This window comes from Microcaecilia unicolor, chromosome 12 (genome assembly GCF_901765095.1).
Source record: "Microcaecilia unicolor chromosome 12, aMicUni1.1, whole genome shotgun sequence".
NCBI classification, from domain to species: Eukaryota; Metazoa; Chordata; class Amphibia; order Gymnophiona; family Siphonopidae; genus Microcaecilia; species Microcaecilia unicolor.
In genome coordinates this window covers 99,633,320-99,659,227 of record NC_044042.1, presented here as the reverse complement: position 1 = coordinate 99,659,227, position 25,908 = coordinate 99,633,320, and the positions used below count along the sequence as shown (strand labels likewise).

The 25,908-nt window shown below is 47.6% G+C and overlaps 1 protein-coding gene across 1 annotated transcript in view; it reads right to left on the bottom strand.

The window, feature by feature from the left end:
- EZH1 (enhancer of zeste 1 polycomb repressive complex 2 subunit) overlaps positions 1-25,908 on the bottom strand; it is a 206,709-nt gene that overhangs the window by 31,644 nt on the left and 149,157 nt on the right. The window contains 2 exon segments of the mRNA XM_030221225.1: positions 9,549-9,633; positions 25,708-25,788. Coding sequence (XP_030077085.1) covers positions 9,549-9,633; positions 25,708-25,788 — 166 coding nt within the window.

Genomic DNA, 25,908 nt, shown 5'->3' with positions numbered 1-25,908 from the left:
TGGAGGCGAGAGCTTCCTCTCCGGTGAAGGCGTGGGGTCAGAGGGAAGACCCGCAGACTCCTCGGAGGAGAAATATCTGGGATCCTCCTCCTCCCCCCTTGAGGCCTCCTCCTCGGTGTCGGACATGAGCTCTCTGAGCTCAGACCGCAACCGGGTCCGTCTTGACCCCGAGGAACCACGTCCTCGATGATGGTACCGAGAGGTGGACTCCCGCGCCGGCAGGGACGAAGCTCCCTCCATCAACGTCGACGGGGATTCCATCTGAGTGGCGATCGAGACCGGTGCCGCTTGTGTCGAAGACCGCATCACAGGGCCAGAGCCAGCCGGCGCGTCCATCAACTGCACCGCGGGCGCAAGCACCCCCGGTGCCGGCAAGGCCTGGCGCATCAGCCCCTCCAGGATACCTGGGAGGATGGCTCGGAGGCACTCGTCTAGGCCCGCTGTCGGGAGAGGCTGGGGGGCCGAAGCGGGCGTCGGTGCTCGAAGCTGCCCGGGTCAGGAGACGGTACCGGGGTACCCGACGACCTGCGCATCGACACCTCTTCAATAGAGGGGGAGCGCTCCTCTTGGCGTGGGCGCTTCCTAGGGATTGAGTCGTCCCTCGATGTCCCTGAGCTGCCCGTGCCTTGTGCCGTGGGTGACCGATGACGGTGCTTCTTCGCAACTTTCTTTCGATGCCCGTCATCAGCGCTCCGCGGCATGGACGAGGAGGAGGTGGAGACTCCGCGCCCTCTGGGGGTCGGATCCGACAGGGTTCAGTCCCAATGGCCCTGAGCAGCGGGAGCAGCTGGGGCAGACTGCCCACTCAGTCGCTAACCGCCTCCGTCGCTGGCAGGTCATCGGGCCAAGGGAACTTGTACTCCTGGGGTCAGTGCCATAGTCGGCGTCGAAGACGTCGACATCGGTACCGATACCGAAGTCCCGGTCGTCGACACCGATGCTGCCGACGTTGAAGGGCCGGCGCAAGTTCCAAAAAGACGGTCCCAAAGAACTTGCCCCGCCACCTGCATCCACTTTTTCAAGCCGAGACACAAGGTGCACGCCTTGGAATTATGCTCCAGACCAAGGCACTGGAGACACCAAGCGTGAGGATCGGTCTGCGAGATCTGCTGGCCGCACCGACCACACTTCTTGAATCCGCTCGGGACCTTCGAGGACATCGACGGAAAAATCGCGTCGGCGAGGTCAAAACCGTCGATGGTGGTGGTAAAAAGTAACACCACGAAAATAAAGAAATCGTACGACGAAGCGAAACAAAAAAGAGAAAACTCGACGAGAGGGAATTTTTTTTTAAGGAAAAAAGGGGGCGCGCGAACACGTGTAGAATCAAAAGAAATAGCGGACTAGGCCGCAAAACGGTTTTCCGGGGCTGATACGGAGAGGGATGAAAATGCGTCTCCAGCGCGGAAATCGAAAAAACTGAGCGGGTGCGGTCGCGCACGGGCGGGAGAGCGGCCATGCATGCGCGGTGGCCGTGCCCACAGTGCGGTACCTCCTGCGAGTTTTTCTTCCGGTTTGAGGGGCTGCCGTGGACATCAACCCAGTCGTGAGAACAAGCAGCCTGCTTGTCCTCGGAGAAACATCTATTACATAGTAACAATGTAAGTGACAGCAGAAAACTCAGTCTACCCAACAGTCACATTCTTTATCAATTCAAGATTAAATCAACAATGAGCGTGATACTATATACTTGATCTTGGTCTATCTTTGGTGTTTTTGGGACATAAGACCAGAGAAGTCCACCCGGCTCTGTCCTATGTTCCAATTATTGGAGCTGCCGTCAAAGCCCACTCCAGCCTATCTGAATCTGTCTTGTCATTTGCGGGACAAAAACTGTAAAAGTTTGCCTGGCATTATCCTCATGTTCTAAATTACTGGATTTTCCGTTGCTCTCTCCAGTCCAATCTAAACTAGATTGCTATATGCAGGACTCAGACCATACAAGCCAGCCCAGCACCGGCCTTAGCTTTTACAGACAAGGTAGTCTCTGCCCAAGATGTTGCTGTACACCTCATAGAATGAGCCTGCAAGGCCTGAAAAGGCCTGCTTCCCCCCGCAAGCAAATAAGATGACACAATAGTCTCCTTCAGCCATCTAGCAATTGTGGGCTTGGAAGCCACGAGGCCAAACCTCTGCTTACCAAAAAGCACAAACACTCTGTGAAACTCATTCATGACTTCCAGATATCTAATGAGGACTATATGTACATCGAGAAGCTTCAAGGAAGAATACTGAGCCTCTTTGTCCTCTCTGCGAAAAAACAGAAGCTCCACAGATTGGTTGAGCTGAAATGCTGATAGCACTTTTGGAAGAAAGGAAGGAACCGTGCACAGGAAGCGGAGCAAGGGATCCCAACAAGACAGAGCCAGAAGCTCCAAAACCCTATGTGCTGACGCGACAGCACCAAGAACACTGTCCAGAGTGGCTCAAAAGGAGGCTTCTAAAGAGCCCAAAGGACTAAATTAAGGTTCCACTCTGGACATGGCATAGGAAAGGAAGGCCACAAGTGGCCACTCCCTGCAAGAATTGAATGATACCCGGGTGAGCCGCAAGAGACATCTTCTGCAGTAGGCCTCTGAAACAGGCCAATGTTCGATTACAGAAAATGTCAATCCTTTCTGAAGACCTGCCTGGAGAAATGCTAGGATGTGCGTGGTATGATCAGAGAAGAGAGGAAGTCCACCCTCAGAACACCACACCCTTGCATACATTGTGGATTTAGAGCATTTCTGAGCCTGAATCAGAATAACCTTTTCATCTCAACTGAACCCTTTCAATGGCCAAGCCGTAAGACTAAAGGGGCACGGATCCTCCATGAGCACCAGACCTTGCTTCAGTTGGCCCTGCACCTACAGAAGATGGAGAGGACCCCTGTCCAGCAGTCAAATTAGGTCTGGATAACGTGGCCTCTGAGGCTATGAGAATTATTCAACCCCAAAGCAGTGTGATCCTTTCAACACATGGCCTAGTGTGGGCCAAGGAGGGAAGACATACAGTAGATGTGTCTCCAGCCAGGACTGCAGTAGGGCATCAATCTCAATCAAGCCCGGTTCATTCCAACAGCTGAATAACTTGGGCACTTGGTATTCCTTTTTGTCACCATCAAGTCCAGAAGTGAAGAACCCCATCAATCCACAATCAGCTGAAAACCCTAGCTGGATAGTTCCCACTTCTCCTGTGTCCAAATAGTGCCTGCTGCAGCTGAGGAAGTTCAGCTCCACATTCAAGGCCCAGCGATGTGAGCAGCCAACCAGCAGAGATTTTTCTCCACTTAACTCATCAAGGAGGCTGCCTCCACCACCACTGGACAGCTGTGGGTCCCACCTTACTTGCTGATATAAGCCACCAACGTTACATTGTCGGAGAAACTCGGACCACAGCCCCTGCCAGAAAGGGAGCGAAGTTGCATAAGGCATTCTGCACTGCCCTGAGCTCCAAGCGATTATCGACCACTAAAACTCCTTTTCCATCCAGGTGCCTTATGATAGATGGAACCTGTAATGAGCTCCCAAACACCAACTTTCTGGTGTCCATTGTCACCTACGTCCCATTGTGTTATCAGAAAGGGAGCTCAGACTGTCAAATTCCTGGGTGACAACCACCACTGCATACTCTGCCTGGCAACCAGCGTCCAAGGAAGATGAAAGACGTACGTCTGTGACACAGGAAACTGGCATCTGAGAAAAGACTCCTATAATAGTCAATACTCTTTATGAAACAAACTCAGGAGGGAGCTCTCCCTCATCTAATAGCTCCTTCAATGATAGCTCCTCTGAATAGACTGGAGGCCTGTAGGGGTACTTACCTGAGATCTCACCTGAGCTGGTCTTTGTTCATACAAGCCTGACATCCTGTTACAACAAGATGGATTCTACAACCTCTGACCTGAACACATCTGTGTCAGCAAGATCCAGCTTTTCAGCTTTTGGAAAATCACTGGCAGGCATACCGCATCCAAGGACATTCTGTGTTGCAACCACCCCTTTATCTCCCTGAGAAGCTGAAAGGGGAGTGAGACCCATGGCTCCAGTAACCTGGTTGGAGACAAATATGCAGACCCGAAAGTAACAACTTCAGGGTCACTAACAAAGGACTCTTCATGCTCATGGAGTTAGCTGGACAGGATTATGAATTGGTACTGGAGGATCATCTGACGGAGAGGTACTAAGACAGCGGGAACTAAAGAAAGTGAGTTGTTCGGAGACCATCAGACAGCTGGGACTGACAAGAAGGACCTAAGAAGACAAGCAAGGTTAGAAGGCTCGGAGGGAGCAAGAGACTGTGTCGTTCTAACCTTGTGAACTACATATCTGGTGAAAATACAGATTGGCTCAGCGACATCAGCACTGAAATACGGCACTGAATGACTGTGACACCTGCTTTCAGAAGATAACCCTGAACTGAATCTGAGACTGAGAATCGCTTGTGGATATAGCTAGAGTCTAAGAAGAAATCAGCACCTACCTCATCGAGAGACTGCTTCAAAGACAGCGTGGTGAGATAAAAGTGATTTACTTTCTATAGTCTGGGATTAGTGAGTGACGTTTGTCTGAGATAAAGATTGGTTAGGTCATAACTCATGTCAGGGAATATGCTGCTAATCTTGTATTTACATAAGAAGTGTAGGATAAGTTTTCATGATAACAAACAACTTAGGATTGTGTAATTACTTAGTATCCAGTAAGAATCAGTTGCTTAGTCTTTATTTTGGTAGTAATCTAGTTTTTATTAGCAAGTTATATATTGTATTTGCTAAGCCTTGCTGCTGATCTATTTTTATAAATATATTTTCTTATCTATAATATCTATCTATCTACTTATCATTTCTATAGTGCCACAAGGTATACGCAGCGCTGTACACCATACACAGAAGACAGTCCCTGCTCAAAGAGCTTACAATCTAGATAAGACGGGTAAACAGACAGAACAATTAAGGGTGAGGGAATAAGAGGTAAGGATAAAGGACAGGGTAAGTGAGTTAGGAGTCAAAGCAGTGGTAAAGAGGTAGGTTTTGAGTTTGGACTTGAAAACGGCTAAGACGGGGCTAGATGTATAGGCTCAGGAAGACTATTCCAGGCGTGAGGTGCAGCAAGATAAAAGGAACGGAGTCTTGAATTAGCAGTAGAGGAGAAAGGGACGGATAAGAGAGATTTATCTACAGAACGGAGTACGTACGAGGGGGAACGTAGGGGGAAGACAAGAGTGGAGAGCTACTGGGAGCGGCAGACTGAATGCACTTATAGGTCAATAGGAGAAGTTTAAATTGAATACAGAAACGGATAGGGAGCCAGTGAAGTAACTTAAGGAGAGGGCTAATGTGGGCATAGCGACTTTGGCGGAAAATGTATTACCATAATTTATTCTTCCAATTTCTTACTCAGGAACTTCATGTATTACCATAATTTATTCTTCCTTAACATATATAGCACATGATATATATCTATACCATGATCTGTTCACATATGTTATGTTACATGTATGTATGCGACTTAACACATTACCATTTGTAATACTGTTACCTGGAAATGGCAATCACCATTACGGCAAATGTAAGCCACATTGAGCCTGCAAATTGGTGGGAAAATGTGGGATACAAATGATACAAATAATAATAATAATTGGAGAGAGATGGCTAAGAGGGAGGGGCCGGTGAGTAGTAGGTTACAATAATCAAGACGAGAGGTGTGTGGATAAGAGTTTTGGCAGAGTGTTCAGATATGAAGGGATGGATTTTGCTGATGTTATAGAGAAAGAAACGACAGGTTTTGGCAATCTGCTGAATGTAGAGCAGAGAAGGAGAGAGAGGAGGTCAAAGATGACCCCAAGGTTACGAGCTAATGAGTCAGGGAGAATAGAGTGCCATCCACCAAATTAGAGAAAGGGGGGAGAGGAGAGGTAGGTTTAGGAGGAAAGATGAGGAGCTCGGTTTTGGCCATGTTAAGTTTCAGATGTCGTTGAGACATCCAGGCAGCGATGTCAGATAGGCAGGCTGAGACATTGGTATGGATGCTGGTTGAGATTTCGGGGGTAGAGAGGTAGATTTGGGAGTCATCAGCATAGAGATGGTATTGAAAGCCATGGGATGATATCAGAGAACCAATGGAAGAAGTTTAGATGGAGAATAGGAGAGGACTGAGAACAGAACCCTGAGGTACACCGATTGGTAGAGGGATAGAAGTGGAAGAGGATCCACCAGAGTGTACACTAAAGGTGCGAAGCGAGAGGTAGGAGGAGAACCAGGAAAGAACAGAGCCCTGGAATCCAAATGAAGATAGCGTGTCAAGGAGTAGGCTGTGATCAACAGTGTCAAAAGCGGCTGATAGATCGAGAAGGATGAGGATAGAATAGAGACCTTTGGATTTGGCCAGAAACAGGTCATTGGAAACTTTAGTAAGTGCAGTTTCAGTTGAATGAAGAGGGCGAAAGCCAGATTGGAGTGGGTCAAGAACAACATGAGATGAGAGAAAGTCAAGACAGCGGCGGTGAACGGCTTGTTCAAGTAACTTGGAAAGGAAGGAGATAGGTCGATAGTTGGAAGGACAGGTAGGGTCAAGTGAAGGCTTCTTCAGGAGCGGTGTGACCACAGCATGTTTGAAGGCATCAGGAACGGTCGCAGTGGAAAGAGAGAGATGAGGATATGACAGATAAAAGGGTGAGAGTATAAATAATATAAATAATAAATAATATACATTTCATCTGTGGCTTTGGTTTCATTTTCTCTCGCTCAGCTAATTTTGGTTAGGTGCCAAAGTAAGGTCCTGTTTCCCCTAGCACGAGTCCAGAATATTTGCTTAGGCAGAGTTCTGTAATCTAGGACCTGGCAGAAATAATTCTGTTAGGAGTTGTTTTCCTATAGACTTATTTAGACTATCTACAGGCCACATCAGATAAAGAGGGAGAAGCAGAGATAGATCTCCAGAAAGCACACAGACGAGGCTAATGAGATCTCATAAGAGCCAGAGGAGCAGCAGGGCAAGAAACTGAAGAACCCTGCAGCAATTCGACTGTCCCTGCTTTGGTAAATAGGCCTGGTGTTAAGAGCAATATAAACTTCACAGAAAACAAAGATCCTAATGCAGCTGAATGCTCTGTTGGGCCCTGAGGTTGTAAAATGGCAGCTGTGCTCCTTGTGTGATCAGACAGAGGTTATTCCTTACTGCCAGTTGGCCCCAACAAAGGATGACTGTTCCGTGCTCTCCTCCATCAAACTGTGCACGGGCCCTGCCGGAGAGCCTAAATTCCCTGGCATATTGGATGCTTTGCCAAATCCAAAGGACATGCTGCCACCTACCGTTTCCCCCCCCCCGCCCCAACCTTCCCCCCCCCCCCCCCCCCCCCCCCACGAGATTCTTGGCTTATATGCACTGCAACACCCTGATACTGGCCAGTGAGTTCCACAGCGGGGAAAACCACTCCACTGCCTCCGCAGGAGTTGCCATTCACCCAAACTAGCACAAGTGCAGCACAATGCAGTCCCAAGCGGTGAGTCAGGATCCCTCCCCTTCACCAACTGGAACTTGCAGCCCTCCAAGCTGTTCTGAGTCAAACTTTAGTCAGAATTACCACTGCCAGCTGCTGCCCCCAAGCTCAGTTTCCACAGGTCTTACCTCAGATGAGAAAGAATCAGGACCGTCTCCAGAGGAAATTGGAGAGTCATGGGATAGGAGGTAGTGTTCTATTGTGGATTAAAAACTGGTTAAAAGATAGAAAACAGAGAGTAGGGTTAAATGGTCAGTATTCTCAACGGAGAAGGGTTCCCCAGGGCTCTGTGCTGGGACCGCTGCTTTTTAACATATTTATAAATGACCTAGAGATGGGAGTAACTAAGGTAATTAAATTTGCTGATGACACAAATTTATTCAAAGTTGTTAAATCGCGGGAGGATTGTGAAAAATTACAAGCGGACCTTACGAGACTGGGAGTCTAAATGGCAGATGACGTTTAATGTGAGCAAGTGCAAAGTGATGCATGTGGGAAAGAGGAACCCGAATTATAGCTACGTCATGCAAGGTTCCACGTTAGGAATCACAGACCAAGAAAGGGATCTAGGTGTAGTTGTTGATGATACGTTGAAACCTTCTGCTCAGTGTGCTGCTGCGGCTAAAAAAGCAAATAGAATGTTAGGTATTATTAGGAAAGGAATGGAAACAAAAATGAGGATGTCATAATGCCTTTGTATCGCTCCATGGTGCGACCACACCTCGAATATTGTGTTCAATTCTGGTCACCGCATCTCAAAAAAGATATAGTGGAATTAGAAAGGTGCAGAGAAGGGCGACGAAAATGATAAAGGGATGGGACGACTTCCCTATGAGGAAAGGCTAAAGCGGCTAGGGCTGTTCAGCTTGGAGAAAAGGCGGCTGAGGGGAGATATGATAGAGGTCTATAAAATAATGAGTGGAGTTGAACGGGTAGATGTGAAGCATCTGTTTACCCTTTCCAAAAATACTAGGACTAGGGGGCAAACGATGAAGCTACAATGTAGTAAACTTAAAACGAATCGGAGAAAATTTTTCTTCACTCAACGTGTAATGAAACTCTGGAATTCGTTGCCAGAGAATGTGGTAAAGGCAGTTAGTTTAGCGGAGTTTAAAAAAGGTTTGGACAGCTTCCTAAAGGAAATAGATCATTATTAAATGGACTTGGGAAAAATCCACTATTTCTGGGATAAGCAGTATAAAATGTTTTGTACATTTTTGGGATCTTGCCGGGTATTTGTGACCTGGATTGGCCACTGTTGGAAACAGGATGCTGGGCTCGATGGACCTTTGGTCTTTCCCAGTATGGCAATACTTATGTACTTATGTTTCTTTCCCTTTTTTTTTTTATTGCTGGTTATGCTGGAAAAGGAGAGTTGAAGGAAGGGAATAAGAAAATTCGTGGGGCACCAGAGACAGGAATCTGAAGACCTCCAGATATGACTCTGCAGACTCAAGCCACCTACCAAGCTCAACTGGGGAAAAGTTGACCAACTGGACCAGGAGCAAATCACTTGGAACCAGAGGCTGAAAAGTGTGTCCATTCACCTGCCGGAGATAGAGAACTGAAAACTGAGCTGACATCTGTTTCTTGGCATCCAGCCCAGCTCCTCAGTATTTTCTATCTTCACCAGCTGGTTGATGGACACAACTATCCCACAGGTTCTAGAACACTGGGAAGCTATGTAATAGAAATTGTTTTTTCAGCATTCAGTTTAAGTATGTACCACTCTCTATACACAACCACATCACTTTCTTTTAATTTACAACTTTGAACACACAAAATATTGTATTCTGATTTACTTGTATTTTAAGGCAACATTCTCTTTAAAATATCCTACACTTACAAGATAAAGCAAACAACTATGGAAAGCCAGCCACAACTGTATAAAGCTAGTCCAAAGAAAGGTCTCACCTACAAATTGTTACTTGATAAAGACCTCAACCATGCTTTAGGAAGAAAGGGAGGGAACACAATGCATTTCTGAGGTACAGTCACTCTAGAAAGCTCTTGATTTTCTCCATTCCCCCCTCCCTCCTGGCCCCAAAATGGAGAAATTGTTTCTTCACCTGTAGTCAAAGAAGAGTTCCTCGCCTGCTTGAATTGCCCGTTTGGCAAAGATTCCTATTCGATGATCTCCATTTACCATTACAACTACAAAAAGAAAACAATCCACTGATTATAGTGGCGCTCCAGCGATAACACCCATTAATTACAAGAACCAAGATGAAGGAGCTAGTTTCTTCAAAACAACTAGCTGGGTTTCTACTAAATGCTTTCCTCATACTTCATATCCAGCACAGTTGCAAAGTGTCTATGGACGCTGTACCAAATTTTCAAAGTGAAAACACTCAACTCATATATCGATACTTTGAAGGCTCCCAAAATGGCCAGAGAGACATGTGCCTACTTTTTCTGACCAAAACAATGCAAATAATTTTGAAAATCCAAAAGCATGTGCCCTACTTATGCCCATGGCCTATCTCTGGCACAGGACTACTTCCACCACAATGCAGGTAAAAGTATGTGCATTGTGGCACTACACTCATACTGTTACCCGCATACAGGGTGAGCAATCTTCAGAAAGGTTATTTTTGGGTGAAATGCTTTCTGCATGCAGAAATCAATTTGGAAATTGCAATCTAGGCCTCCCTTTTTTGTCCTGGTATACTTTATAGATATTTCCCAGGCTTTAGAATAGACATGCAAACCTTTGTAACAGCCATGCCAGCAGAACCACAGAAACAACCAGTTGTTCCTCGAGTCTGCTCTTCCATTATTCAGCAGCACATGGGTCAGGGTGATGCCAGCATAGGGCTTCAATGAAGATCAGCAAAACAGCACACCCTCCATTTATCATTCAGAATGCAGAAGAAACTTTTAAAACAGGCTTCAAAAATACAATTCAAAAGTTTAAAAACTAAAACTGTTTTAAAAGGGAACAGTATACACTAATTTGCATTTTTTTTTTTTGGGGGGGGGGGGGGGGTTGCTAGAGCTGCATAAAACAAAGCAACATGATTGATGTATGCCAATTATACTGGCTTGAGTCGCGATGTCGGTCAGTTTCGAACAAAGCACTGTTACACTCCTACTGCTGGAAAACATGGAGAAATAGGTCTTACCTGTAAACTTTCTTTCCCCGACTCCTTTCAGACGAGTCCAGACATGTGGTTTGCTGATGTCACTCTATAAAAGGTCCTGTCAGAGATCCAGTATTTCTGTATTAGAGAAGCAAAAAACTACCCCTCCTGAACAAGAGGACTCTGGACAACTAGCTGATTCAGTACACAAACCTTGAGAATCTTGCAACTATAAAAGAAAACAAACAAAATAAAACGTAGAATAAGTCCCTGCCAGGATAACTCCAATCTTGCACAGAATGTATCTGAAACTTGACAGACAAGCTGCAGGTGGGATCTGAACTGGTCCTTAACACAGTGGCTCCAAAGGTGGAATCCTTCCTTGCCTGTACATCTAGCCTGTAATGCTTGGAAAATGACTGAACAGATGACCACGTAGCAGCCCTTCAAATCTTCTTTCCTACTGAACAGCATAACAGATGATCAGATCTGTAAAAAGCCAAGATTACTTTCAGATTATACCACAACTCTTGAAGGACAACTCCAGTCTCAGTCTAGGTGCCCCAATGTCGTGCAGTTAGTGCACTTAGTGCACCAGGATATCATTACAGAATACTAGCGTAAGGTTGGCATTGGCACGTCCATTTGCAGGTACACTTCTTACACCAAGCCAACAGCAGGCGTAAGATGACACAGCGCAGAGGTCAGCATGTCTAGATACACCAAGTGACATGCATAGTTTAAAGTATTCTATGAACTATGTGTCTAACTGGGAGACACACTCAAGCTCTACCCTTGCAGTTAGGCGTTATAGCACTTAGATGCTACCTTATAAGAATAGTGCTTAGCACACGTTTGACACACGTAAGTGGCACCTACTTCCAGGCACCAGTTTACAGAATTGCACACTTGGTGCACATCCAATAAAGCGAATGCTACATACCTGTAGAAGGTATTCTCCGAGGACAGCAGGCTGATTGTTCTCACTGATGGGTGACGTCCACGGCAGCCCCTCCAATCGGAACACTTTACTAGCAAAGGCCTTTGCTAGTCCTCGCGCGCTCATGCGCACCTCGCATGCGCGGCCGTCTTCCCGCCCGAACCGGCTCGTGTTCGTCAGTCCCGTATGTAGCAAGACAAAACAAGGGAAGACACAACTCCAAAGGGGAGGCGGGCGGGTTTGTGAGAACAATCAGCCTGCTGTCCTCGGAGAATACCTTCTACAGGTATGTAGCATTCGCTTTCTCCGAGGACAAGCAGGCTGCTTGTTCTCACTGATGGGGTATCCCTAGCCCCCAGGCTCACTCAAAACAACAAACATGGTCAATTGGGCCTTGCAACGGCAAGGACATAACTGAGATTGACCTAAAAAATTTACCAACTAACTGAGAGTGCAGCCTGGAACAGAACAAACAGGGCCCTCGGGGGGTGGAGTTGGATCCTAAAGCCCAAACAGGTTCTGAAGAACTGACTGCCCGAACCGACTGTCGCGTCGGGTATCCTGCTGCAGGCAGTAATGAGATGTGAATGTGTGGACAGATGACCACGTCGCAGCTTTGCAAATTTCTTCAATAGTGGCTGACTTCAAGTGGGTTACCGACGCTGCCATGGCTCTAACATTATGAGCCGTGACATGACCCTCAAGAGCCAGCCCAGCCTGGGCTTAAGTGAAGGAAATGCAATCTGCTAGCCAATTGGATATGGTGCGTTTCCCCACAGCCACTCCCCTCCTATTGGGATCAAAAGAAACAAACAATTGGGCGGACTGTCTGTTGGGCTGTGTCCGCTCCAGATAGAAGGCCAATGCTCTCTTGCAGTCCAATGTGTGCAGCTGACGTTCAGCAGGGCAGGAATGAGGACGGGGAAAGAATGTTGGCAAGACAATTGACTGGTTCAGATGGAACTCCGACACAACCTTTGGCAAGAACTTAGGGTGAGTGCGGAGGACTACTCTGTTATGATGAAATTTGGTGTAAGGGGCCTGGGCTACCAGGGCCTGAAGCTCACTGACTCTACGAGCTGAAGTAACTGCCACCAAGAAAATGACCTTCCAGGTCAAGTACTTTAGATGGCAGGAATTCAGTGGCTCAAAAGGAGGTTTCATCAGCTGGGTGAGAACGACATTGAGATCCCATGACACTGTAGGAGGCTTGACAGGGGGCTTTGACAAAAGCAAACCTCTCATAAAGCGAACAACTAAAGGCTGTCCCGAGATCGGCTTACCTTCCACACGGTAATGGTATGCACTGATTGCACTAAGGTGAACCCTTACAGAGTTGGTCTTGAGACCGGACTCAGACAAGTGCAGAAGGTACTCAAGCAGGGTCTGTGTAGGACAAGAGCGAGGATCTAGGGCCTTGCTGTCACACCAGACGGCAAACCTCCTCCACAGAAAAAAGTAACTCCTCTTAGTGGAATCTTTCCTGGAAGCAAGCAAGACGCGGGAGACACCCTATGACAGACCCAAAGAGGCAAAGTCTACGCTCTCAACATCCAGGCCGTGAGAGCCAGGGACCAGAGGTTGGGATGCAGAAGCGCCCCTTCGTCCTGCGTGATGAGGGTCGGAAAACACTCCAATCTCCACGGTTCTTCTGAGGACAACTCCAGAAGAAGAGGGAACCAGATCTGACACGGCCAAAAGGGAGCAATCAGAATCATGGTGCCTCGGTCTTGCTTGAGTTTCAACAAAGTCTTCCCCATCAGAGGTATGGGAGGATAAGCATACAGCAGGCCCTCCCCCAATCCAGGAGGAAGGCATCCGATGCCAGTCTGCCGTGGGCCTGAAGCCTGGAACAGAACTGAGGGACTTTGTGGTTGGCTCGAGATGCGAAGAGGTCTACCAAGGGGGTGCCCCACACCTGGAAGATCTGTCGCACTACACGGGAATTGAGCGACCACTCGTGAGGTTGCATAATCCTGCTCAACCTGTCGGCCAGACTGTTGTTTACGCCTGCCAGATATGTGGCTTGGAGCACCATGCCGTGACGGCGAGCCCAGAGCCACATGCTGACGGCTTCCTGACACAGGGGCGAGATCCGGTGCCCCCCCTGCTTGTTGACGTAGTACATGGCAACCTGGTTGTCTGTCTGAATTTGAATAATTTGGTGGGACAGCCGATCTCTGAAAGCCTTCAGAGCGTTCCAGATCGCTCGTAACTCCAGAAGATTGATCTGCAGATCGCGTTCCTGGAGGGACCAGCTTCCTTGGGTGTGAAGCCCATCGACATGAGCTCCCCATCCCAGGAGAGACGCATCCGTGGTCAGCACTTTTTGTGGCTGAGGAATTTGGAAAGGACGTCCCAGAGTCAAATTGGACCAAATCGTCCACCAATACAGGGATTTGAGAAAACTCTTGGACAGGTGGATCACGTCTTCTAGATCCCCAGCAGCCTGAAACCACTGGGAAGCTAGGGTCCATTGAGCAGATCTCATGTGAAGGCGGGCCATGGGAGTCACATGGACTGTGGAGGCCATGTGGCCCAGCAATCTCAACATCTGCCGAGCTGTGATCTGCTGTGACGCTCACACCCGCGAGACGAGGGACAACAAGTTGTTGGCTCTCGCCTCTGGGAGATAGGCGCGAGCCGTTCGAGTTTCTGCACTGGGAGAAGATGGGACTTTGGATAATTTATCACAAACCCCAGTAGCTCCAGGAGGCGAATAGTCATCTGCATGGACTGCAGGGCTCTTGCCTCGGATGTGTTCTTCACCAGCCAATCGTCGAGATATGGGAACACGTGCACCCCCAGCCTGCGAAGTGCCGCTGCTACTACAGCCAAGCACTTTGTGAACACCCTGGGCGCAGAGGCGAGCCCAAAGGGTAGCCCACAGTACTGGAAGTGACGTGTGCCCAGCTGAAATCGCAGATACTGTCTGTGAGCTGGCAGTATCGGGATGTGTGTGTAGGCATCCTTTAAGTCCAGAGAGCATAGCCAATCGTTTTCCTGAATCATGGGAAGAAGGGTGCCCAGGGAAAGCATCCTGAACTTTTCTTTGACCAGATATTTGTTCAGGGCCCTTAGGTCTAGGATGGGACGCATCCCCCCTGTTTTCTTTTCCACAAGGAAGTACCTGGAATAGAATCCCAGCCCTTCTTGCCCGGATGGCACGGGCTCGACCGCATTGGCGCTGAGAAGGGCGAGAGTTCCTCTGCAAGTACCTGCTTGTGCGTGGAAGCTGTAAGACTTGAGCTCCCGGTGGACAATTTGGAGGTTTGGAGGCCAAATTGAGGGTGTATCCTTGCCGGACTATTTGGAGAACCCACCGATCGGAGGTTATGAGAGGCCCCTTTGGTGAAAAGCTTTCAACCTCCCTCCGACTGGCAGGTCGCCCGGCACTGACACTTGGATGTCGGCTATGCTCTGCTGGAGCCAGTCAAAGCTCGCCCCTTGCTTTTGCTGGGGAGCCGAGGGGCCTTGCTGAGGCGCACGCTGCTGACGAGAGGAGCGCGCTGGGGCTTAGCCTGGGCCGCAGGCTGTCGAGAAGGAGGATTGTACCTACGCTTGCCAGAAGAGTAGGGAACAGTCTTCCTTCCCCGAAAAATCTTCTACCTGTAGAGGTAGATGCTGAAGGCTTGCCGGCGGGAGAACTTGTCGAATGCGGTGTCCCCCTGGTGGAGCTGCTCTACCACCTGTTCGACCTTCTCTCCAAAAATATTATCCGCACGGCAAGGCGAGTCCGCAATCCGCTGCTGGATTCTATTCTCCAGGTCGGAGGCACGCAGCCATGAGAGTCTGCGCATCACCACACCTTGAGCAGCGGCCCTGGACGCAACATCAAAGATGTCATACACCCCTCTGGCCAGGAATTTTCTGCACGCCTTCAGCTGCCTGACCACCTCCTGAAAAGGCTTGGCTTGCTCAGGGGGGAGCGCATCAACCAAGCCCGCCAACTGCCGCACATTGTTCCGCATGTGTATGCTCGTGTAGAGCTGGTAGGACTGAATTTTGGCCACGAGCATAGAAGAATGGTAGGCCTTCCTCCCAAAGGAGTCTAAGGTTCTAGAGTCCTTGCCCAGGGGCGCCGAAGCATGCTCCCTAGAACTCTTAGCCTTCTTTAGGGCCAAATCCACAACTCCAGAGTCATGAGGCAACTGAGTGCGCATCAGCTCTGGGTCCCCATGGATCCGGTACTGGGACTCGATCTTCTTGGGAATGTGGGGATTAGTTAGAGGCTTGGTCCAGTTCGCCAGCAATGTCTTTTTGAGGACATGATGCATGGGTACTGTGGACGCTTCCTTAGGTGGAGAAGGATAGTCCAGGAGATCAAACATTTCAGCCCTGGGCTCGTCCTCCACAACCACCGGGAAGGGGATGGCCGTAGACATCTCCCGGACAAAGGAAGCAAAAGACAGACTCTCGGGAGGAGAAAGCTGCTTCTCAGGAGAGGGAGTGGGATCGGAAGGAAGACCTTCAGACTCCTCGTCAGAGAAATATCTGGGGTCTTCTTCCTCTTCCCACGAGGCCTCACCCTCGGTGTCAGACACAAGTTCACGGACCTGTGTCTGCAACCTCGCCCGACTCGACTCCGTGGAGCCACGTCCATGATGGGGGCGTCGAGAGGTAGACTCCCTCGCCCGCATCGGCGAAGCTCCCTCCGCCGACGTAGTCGGGGAGCCTTCCTGGGAGGCGACGGCAGCCGGTACCGCACATGGCACCGACGCCGGAGACCTCACCTCGGGCGATGGACCAGCCGGCGCCACACTCGACGGTACCAGTGGCGCAAGCACCGCCGGTACCGGAGGGGTAGGGCGCAACAGCTCTCCCAGAATCTCTGGGAGAACGGCCCGGAGGCTCTCGTTCAGAGTGGCTGCAGAGAAAGGCATGGATGTCGATGCAGGCGTCGACGTCAGAACCTGTTCCGGGCGTGGAGGCTGTTCCGGGCTGTCCAGAGTGGAGCGCATCGACACCTCTTGGACAGAGGGTGAGCGGTCCTCTCAGTGCCGATGCCTACTGGGTGCCGACTCCCTCGGCGACCCAGAGCTCTCGGTGCCGACACGGGAAGGAGACCGGTGACGATGCTTCGTCGACTTCTTGGGACGAAGCATGTCACCGGAGCTTCCCGGCACCGACGAGGAGGACGTAGAATCCAACCGTCGCTTCCTCGGGGCCGAGGCCGAAGGAGGTCGGTCTCGGGGGGGCTGTACCGCAGGAGCCCTCAGGGTAGGGGGAGACCCACCCGAAGGCTCACCGCCACCAGCAGGGGAATGGACAGCCCTCACCTGCACTCCAGACGAAGCACCACCGTCCGACGACATCAGCCGACGAGGTCCTGGTACCACCGACGTCGATGCAGCTGTCCGATGTCTCAGCGCCGATGCAGAGGGCCGATGCCTCGATGCACTCGATGCACTGGCGGCCGAGGATGAAGCTCTGGACGCTGAAGACGTCGATGCACTCGATACCCCCGGTGCCGATGCCGACGAAGAGCCCGAGAACAAAAACGTTCCACTGGGCCAATCTCGCTACCTGAGTCCGCTTTTGCAAAAGGGAACACAGACTACAGGCCTGCGGGCGGTGCCCAGCCCCCAAGCACTGAAGACACGACGTGTGCCTGTCAGTGAGCGAGATGACCCGGGCGCACTGGGTGCACTTCTTTAAGCCGCTGGGAGACTTCGATGTCATGGGCGGAAAAATCACGCCGGCGAGATTAAAAGTCGAAATGGCGGAAAAGGCACCCGAAAAACAAGGGGAAGAAAACTTCGACCCGAGGCCTAAAAGCGGCCTACCCCGACGACGAAAGAAAACTTACCGGGGCGAAAAAGCTGGAAATAGCGGGGGGGAAAAGAGACTGAAGAGTCTCTTTCCACACACAGAATGGATTTTTTTTTTTTTTTTTTTTGTGAAAACACACGAAGAACGCGCGAGGTCGACTTTGCGGGGCACGACACGGTGAAAACACGACCGTACCGAGCGCGGACAAAAGAAGACTGACGAACACGAGCTGGTTCGGGCGGGAAGATGGCCGCGCATGCGCGGTGCGCATGAGCGCGCGAGGACTAGCAAAGGCCTTTGCTAGTAAAGTGTTCCGATTGGAGGGGCTGCCGTGGACGTCACCCATCAGTGAGAACAAGCAGCCTGCTTGTCCTCGGAGAAATGAAACTACAAGTCTTTTCCGACCTCTGTGCTGACAAGAAAACAATTTCAGCAAAAAAGATGGAACCATTTTGAGAGATATCTCTGATTTTAAAAGAACTAAGAATGGCTCTCAATGTGATTGAGCCTGCAACTCGGATACTCTCCTAGCTGAACAAATTGCCACCAGAAAAGCTGTCTTGAGCATCAGACCCTTGAGTGAAACCCTCTTCAGGGGTTCAGAGGAAGGATCTACCAAGAGTCAGAATTAGATTAAGGTCCCAAGGAGGCATCAGAGGCCTCTGCAGAGGGTGCAGGCGTTTAACCCCTCTCAGGAAACAAACCATATCTGGATGAGCTGCAAGAGAGTGATCCCCTCTACTTGTCCCTTATAACAGCCAATGGCCATTACCTATACCCTAAGAAAATTTAGGGTCAAGTCCTTATCCAGCCTGACCTGTAGGAATGCTAAGAGGCCAAGAAAGGACCAAGTCACTGGTCCTGACACCAGTCCTCAAATGTTCTCCAGACCTAGACATACACCAAAGAGGTTGACCTCTTCATGGCCTTTAGCAAGGTGGAAATGACACTTGCTGAGCAGCCCCTCTTCTTCAAATAGCCAAGCCATAAGACAGAACAGAGAGGGATCAGGCATCAGGATCAGATCTTGGTGGAACAATGTCCTGTCACCTGAAATCCATAGAGGGGCCCCCACCTGTAACCTCATTAAATCTGATTATCAGGGCCGTCTGGGCCTATCTGGTGTCACCAATAGTATAGCCTGTAAATGACTCTCTAGGTGAGCTTTCCAACTAGGGACCATGGGGAAACAAAACAGGCCCACCCAAGGTCACAACTGGGTCAACATTTCCAAGCTTCCTAACTCACACTCATTCCTTTGACTAAAGAACTTACAAACCTAAGCATTCTACTCCATTGTCATTAGGTTCATCTGAGGTGCCCCTTACTGTAAACCAATGAGGTTGAACACTTACTTCTCTAGCTGATATTGCCCCAGATCTAACGCATGTCTGCTTAGAAAATATGCTTGAATGATCTCCAACCTGGTCACTTGTGCCACTCTGCCCAAGGTACAGGTAACTTGGCTTCCTGGGCTACCTGATGGCTTTTGGTGCCTAATTACCAGTTTGCACAGGTCACTGCTGTGGACTAGACACCCCTGAAATGTTGAAAGGAAGGACTGAAGTGCCAACTGCATGGCCCTTCCAAATAATTATCAGATATTGTCTCCTTGGAAGACCAACTTCATGAGCTACCTTCAACCAAAAATGAGCTCCCCACTACTCACACTTGCATCTGAGATGACTGTGATTCATGCTCGAGTCTCCAAGACCAACCTAGTCAGAAGATGATACTTCTCTAGCCACCAGGCCAAACTAGACCTGGCTTAATTCTAATTTCTGCAAGTGCCTCAAGTGCCCTGGTCAAAAGCATGAGATCCAGATCCAACACTGCTGCCATTGATACCAGACTCTGGGAGAGCATTCTGGAGTAGACCGTGAATCTGAGCCTAGAACCTGTTTATCCTTTCTTCAGTCATAAACACTTGTGCACACTTTCATCAACATAAGAACATGCCATACTGGGTCAGAACAATAGTCCATCTAGCCCAGTATCCTGCCTCCAACAATGACCAATCCAGGTCACAAGTACCTTGAAGAAACCCAATTAATAGCAACACTTCATGCTACCAATCTTGGGGCAAGCAGTGGCTTCCCCATGTCCATCTTAATAACAGACTATGGACTTTTCCTTCAGGAACTTGTCCAAATCTTTTTTAAACCCAGATACGCTAACTGCTGTTACCACATCCTCCAGCAATGAGTTCAACAGCTTAACTATTCATTGAGTGAAAAAATATTTCCTCCTATTTGTTTTAAAAGTATTTCCATATAATTTCATCGCGTGTCCCCTGGTCTTTGAATTTTTTGAAATAATGAAAAATCAATTCACTTTTACCCGTTCTACTCCACTCAGGATTGTGTAGACCTCAATCATATCACCCCTAAACAGTCTCTCTTCCAAATTGATGAGGCCTAACCTCTTTAGCCTTACCTCATATGGGAGGAGTTCTATCACCTTTATCATTTTGGTCACTCTTCTTTGAACCTTTTCTAATTCTACTATATCTTTTTTGAAGTATGGCAATCAGAATTGAACACAATACTCAAGATGCGGTTGCACCATGGAGCGATACAGAGGCATTATAGCATTCTCTGTCTTATTTACCATCTGTTTCCTAATAATTCCTAGCATCCTACTGGTTTTTATGGCCGCCGCAAACACTGGGCAAAAGATTACAGCATATTGTCTACAATGAGACCTAGATCTTTTTCTTGAGTGTTGACTCCTAAGGTGACTCTAGCATCAGGTAACTATGATTTGGATTATTCTTCCCAACGTGCATGACTTTGTATTTGTCCACATTAAATATCATCTGCCACTTGGATGCCCAGTCTTCCAGTTTCCTAAGGCCTTCCTGCATTTTTTCACAATCTGCATGTGTTTTGACAACTTTGAATAGTTTTGTGTCATCTGCAAATTAATCACCTCACTTATTGTTCCAATTTTCAGATCATAGATAAATATGTTTAAGTAGCACCGGTTTTAAGATTCCTGCAGCACTCCACTAATCCCCCTCCTCCGTTGAGAAAAATGGCCATTTACCCCTACCCTCAGTTTTCTGTCCAATAATCAATTCCTAATTGCCTCCTATCTTATGATTCTTTAATTTTCTCAGGAGTCTCTCATGAGTTACTTTATCAAAAGCTTTCTGAAAATCTAGATAAACTACATCAACCAGCTGACCTTTACTGACATGTCCATTCATGTCTTCAAAGAAATGAAGCAAATTGGTGAGGCAAGACTTCCCCTGGCTGCACCCATGCTGACTCTGTCCCATTAAACCATGTTTGTCTATGTGCCTGTAATTTTATTCTTTATTAAAGATGAGCATCTAGATATTCCAGAGATTGTGATGGGACGATCTTGCTTTGGCAAAGAGGATCACTCAACCCAGGTCTTGCAAGACCCAAATTACTTTCACTACCACTGACCGCCGGAATCAGCCAGTCACTGAGATGGAGTGCATCAGCACCCCATCCTTGTAGGGTGCTGATCCAACCATTAGTGACACCTTTGTAAAGGTTCTTGAAGCAGTAGCTAACCACACAGAAGGGCCCGAAAATGAAAATACCTCCATAGGTCTTCAAACCTCAAGTATCTCTGATAATCCTCCTGGATGGGAACATGAAAGTAAGTCTCTATAAAATCCAAGGAGGTCAACTCCTCCCAGTGTCTTAATGTAACTATCACTAAGTGCAAGATCTCTATGCGAAACTGCCAACTTGCAAGACCTTGTTTACCTACGTTAAGTCCAGGATGGGATGTAAGGAACCCTCTTTCTTGGGACAAAAAAAAAGAAAACAGAGTACACTCCCTGAACCGGCCACTCTGATAAAATGGGCACTACTATGTCCAGGTATTCCAGCCAGATGAGAATCAACTGGCTCAACTCCATCTTTAGCGATTAGAATTATTTTTTATTTGCATCAAGATGAACCAATGAATATTGCCAAATTTTCATAAACTTCATTGGCTACCAGTTTTGGTGAGGTCCTATTCTAAATTATGTACTGTGGTTTTTCAGTCCTTTTATGGGGATGCTCCATCATATTTGGCAGGGATTTTCTTCCCTTTTAAATAGACAACTATTGTGGGCTCAGGTTGTTCTAAAATTCCCTTCAGTAGGCTCGGTTAAATCTGTCAGACAATTATCTTCATCCTTGACCAACAAAGCTGCTTCAGTCTGGAATTCTCTTCCTATCTTAGTCCATTCCCTAAGGGATTATTTAAAATTTAGAAAACAACTTTAAACTCTTCTATTCAAGAAATATGTGGGTTGACCTATGTAGCGTTATAATTCCAGGATTATTATTCCGGTTTTTGTGATTGTAATCCAAATCGAACTGTATAGGCTTTTGCAGAATATAAAACAGAGACATAAATTTGGATCCTTGTTGCCTACAGTCTTGAGACATCAAGATATTGATTTAAATAAGTACATAAGTAAGTATTGCCACACTAGGACAGACCAAAGGTCCATCAAGCCCAGTATCCTGTTTCCAACAGTGGCCAATCCAGGTCACAAATACCTGGCAAGATCCCAGAAAAGCTCAATACATTTTATGATACTTATCCCAGAAATAAGCAATGGATTTTCCCAAGTCAATTTAATAATGGTCTATGGACTTTTTATTTTTTTTTGTTACATTTGTACCCCGTGCTTTCCCACTCATGGCAGGCTCAATGCGGCAGGCAATGGAGGGTTAAGTGACTTGCCCAGAGTCACAAGGAGCTGCCTGTGCCGGGAATTGAACTCAGTTCCTCAGTTCCCCAGGACCAAAGTCCACCACCCTAACCACTAGGCCACTCCTCCACTCTTTTCCTTTAGGAAGCCCTCCGGACCCTTTTTAAACCCCGCTACGCTAACCGCCTTTACCACATTCTCTGGCAACAAATTCCAGCGTTTAATTACACATTGAGTGAAGAAAGATTTTCTCCGATTCGTATTAAATTTACTATTTTGTAGCTTCATCGCATGCCCCTAGTCCTAGTATTTTTGGAAAGAGTAAACAAATGATTCATGTCTACCCGTTCCACTCCACTCATTATTTTATAGACCTCTATCATATCTCCCCTCAGCCGTCTCTTATCCAAGCTGAAGAGCCCTAGACGTAGTCATATGGTAATATGACTCCAGAAAAAGGAGGACAGATTGAGCCAGTCTGGATTTTAGTTCCATTGCTTTCAATGGAAGCAAAACCTGGACTGGATCAATGTATCCTCCTTTTTCTGGAGCCATATGGTAACCCTACCTAGACGCTTCAGCCTTTCCTCATAGGGAAGTTGTCCCGTCCCCTTTATCATTTTCTTCGCCCTTCTCTGTACCTTTTCTAATTCCACTATATCTTTTTTGAGATGCAGTGACCAGAATTGAACACAATATTCACGGTGCAGTCGCACCATGGAGCGATACAAAAATATTATAACATCCTCACTTTTGTTTTCCATTCCTTTCCTAACAGTACCTACCATCTATTTGCTTTCTTACCCGCTGCAGCACACTGAGGAGAGCATTTCAACTTATCATCAATGCCGCCGCCGCCGAGATACCTTTCTTGGTCTCTGACTCAAAACCTTGCACTACGCAGATATAGTTTGGGCTCCTCTTTCCTACATGCATCACTTTGCACTTGCTCACATTAAACGTCATCTGCCATTTAGATGCCCAGTCTCCCAGTCTCGTAAAGTCCTCTTGTAATTTTTCAGAATCCTCTCGCGATTTAACAACTTTGAATAACTTTGTGTCGTCAGCAAATTTAATTACCTGACTAGTTATTCCCATCTCTAAATCATTTATAAATATGTTAAATATGTAAAATCCATTATTTGGGTATTTGGGTGTGATGTCAGATCATGATTTAAGTATGCAGATATGCAGGTGATATCTAATGCTATTTTCCAGTTACGAGTATTGAGCAAGTTAAAGGAAATGATGATACCAGCGAGTGATTTCCATGCAATTCAGCAGAGCCTGGTACTTTTGCGGTTAGATTATTGTAATTCCCTTTATTTGGGTTTGAATGCAACTAAGATACAGGCTCTGTTGATTGTTCAGAACACGGCAACTCATTTGCTCATGGGTATGAAGAGATTTGAGCATGTTTCTCCCATATTGAAAGTTTACATTGGTTGCCAGTAAAATTTCATATACAGTATAGGGAAAGGGAAATGGGACTTGATATACCGCCTTTCGGAGGTTTTTGCAACTACATTCAAAGCGGTTTACATATATTCAGGTACTTATTTTGTACCACAGGCCATGGAGGGTTAAGTGACTTGCCCAGAGTCACAAGGAGCTGCAGTGGGAATCGAACTCAGTTCCCCAGGATCAAAGTCCACTGCACTAACCACTAGGATACTCCTCCACTCCAGATAAAGTTTTGACTTTGATCCATCAAGGTATATATGATAAAACTAGACTTTGAGCCCGTAAAAACGGGCTATTATAGGAAGGGGGGGGGTTGAAAGGCCCGCCCCCACCGCCGAGTTCGCCGCTGCCGCTCCCCCTCCGAGTTCGCGCCCCCCCACCGAGCCGTCACCACCCACCTTCCACCCGGCCGGGCCCTCGCTCCGCTATTGAAACAGCGAGGGTCCGGGAACACAGCACTGAGCTCTGCTGAGCTGCCGACGTCGGCCTTCGTTCTTCTTCTCTGCCTGTCCCGCCCTCATGTGACGTAACGTCGTCGAGGGCGGGACAGAGGCAGAGAAGAAGAAGGAAGGGCGATGTCGGCAGCTCAGCAGAGCTCAGTGCTGCGTTCCCGGACCCTCGCTGTTTCAATAGTGGAGCGAGGGCCCGACCGGGTAGAAGGTGGGTGGCGGCGGCAACTCGGGTGGGGGGAGCGTTAGACGGCGATGTCCCTCCCTCAGCAATGCGCAGTACAGACCCTCTGTGTTCCGCCCCCCGTCATCACGTATTGACGTGGGGGCGGGGCAGAGGTCTCTACTGCGCATTTGCGAGTGAGTACGGTCACTCGCCGTTTATATGTTTGATTCCTCAAAAATTCATGGATTCTATGAATATATACCAACTACAACGGGATTTAAATCTATATTGATGAAACAATTAAAGGTGTCTGTATGTCGTTTGGCAGAAACATGGAATCATATTTTTTCAATAGCTGGGAGAAATTTGTGAAGCCATCTTCCGGGTTATCTAAACTCTGTATTGATTATCAACAATTTAAGAAATTATTGAAAACGTTTTATTTTTTAACAGCATTTACTGATGGATAAAATGGGTCTGTTTCTTTGGCAATTTTTCCTACTATGCTAAAGATGATTTAGAATTATGATTTTATATAATTGTGTTTGGTGAGTACATTTTGATATTGTGAATGTTTTGTACTGTAACCCACTTTGATGTTAAAGTGGGATATAAATCATTGAAAGAAATAAATGTAATGTAATTATAAAGATTAGAAGGGAGACTCCATAAAACTGTTGGGAAAGGGAGTACACAAACCCAAGAGCAACCATGGCATACCTCATTCCAGGACCAACTGGTCCGATGTAACCTGGGTCCAAACATGGATGAATTACAGACATCCACTTAACTGCTCCACCAGATATTCAGTCAGAGCCCACATAAGGCAGTTATGTGGGCCCCAGCTGAATACTGGCCAAGACTCGCATAACGTTTCACAATGTTCATCCCTTCCGGTCTCCTTCCCAGCCACCCGTCCGGAGAAGCCAACCCTGGGCCTATCTAGGATCCCTGGTGGTCCAGTAAGGGCACAAAAGGCAGGAGTGAACCCCACTTGCTCCTGCCCCTAGCAGCTGCTGCCCCAGCATTCTGACACCCAATGCTGTACACCTTTAAGTACTTACCCCTCCCTTCCAAGCTACTGCTTCCTTTCTTCTCCCCCCCCCCCCCCTTTTTAACTTCATTTAAAGGATTCTGGCCCTAAGAGCCCTGGACTCCCCAAGTTGCAGAGAAAGTTGGTTATCAACCTCCCAATTCATAAAGGTAAAGGGGAGGCAGTGGAAAGGACAGGAACCCTCCTAATTTAGCACCCATGGACCCAAACTTTCCTGGTCTGTTTCTCTCCCAGTGCTATTCTAACATGACAGATTTTCTCCTACTATCTGCTGGGGATAAATAACAAAATTCTAATACTGCACCAGACCTTTTATAAGCTTATGTCAACAAACCACACGTCTGGACTGTCTGAAGGATAAAAAGGAAGCAGCTAATAACATGTTTCCACTGAACACATCTGGAATATTTAGTGAATGTACATGGCTTGACATATACACCCTCTTCCCTCAATACAAACACTTTCTCTTTAGGCAGGAAGTGCAGAATTATGACAGGTTATCATTAAGCCCACAGAAAGAGGTGGAAAGGCTGGAGGGAAAAAAAAGGCAAACAGAAAAAAAAACTGATGCTAACTCTGAGCAGTAAATATTTTAGAAGAAATAACTGACCTTTGGCATAGCAGTTTGGATTCACAGAGTGGTTTGCAAAGCGAATTTTGTTTCCTTTCCGAGTTGCATCAACAACAAAGTCTATCAGAAAAAACAAAGTTATCAGGATTATATGTTTCTCCTCCAAGACCCTGCATCTACATATCTTATAGATGCCATCCTGAAAATGTGGCAATACTCTTGTTTCTTTATTCTGGAAAA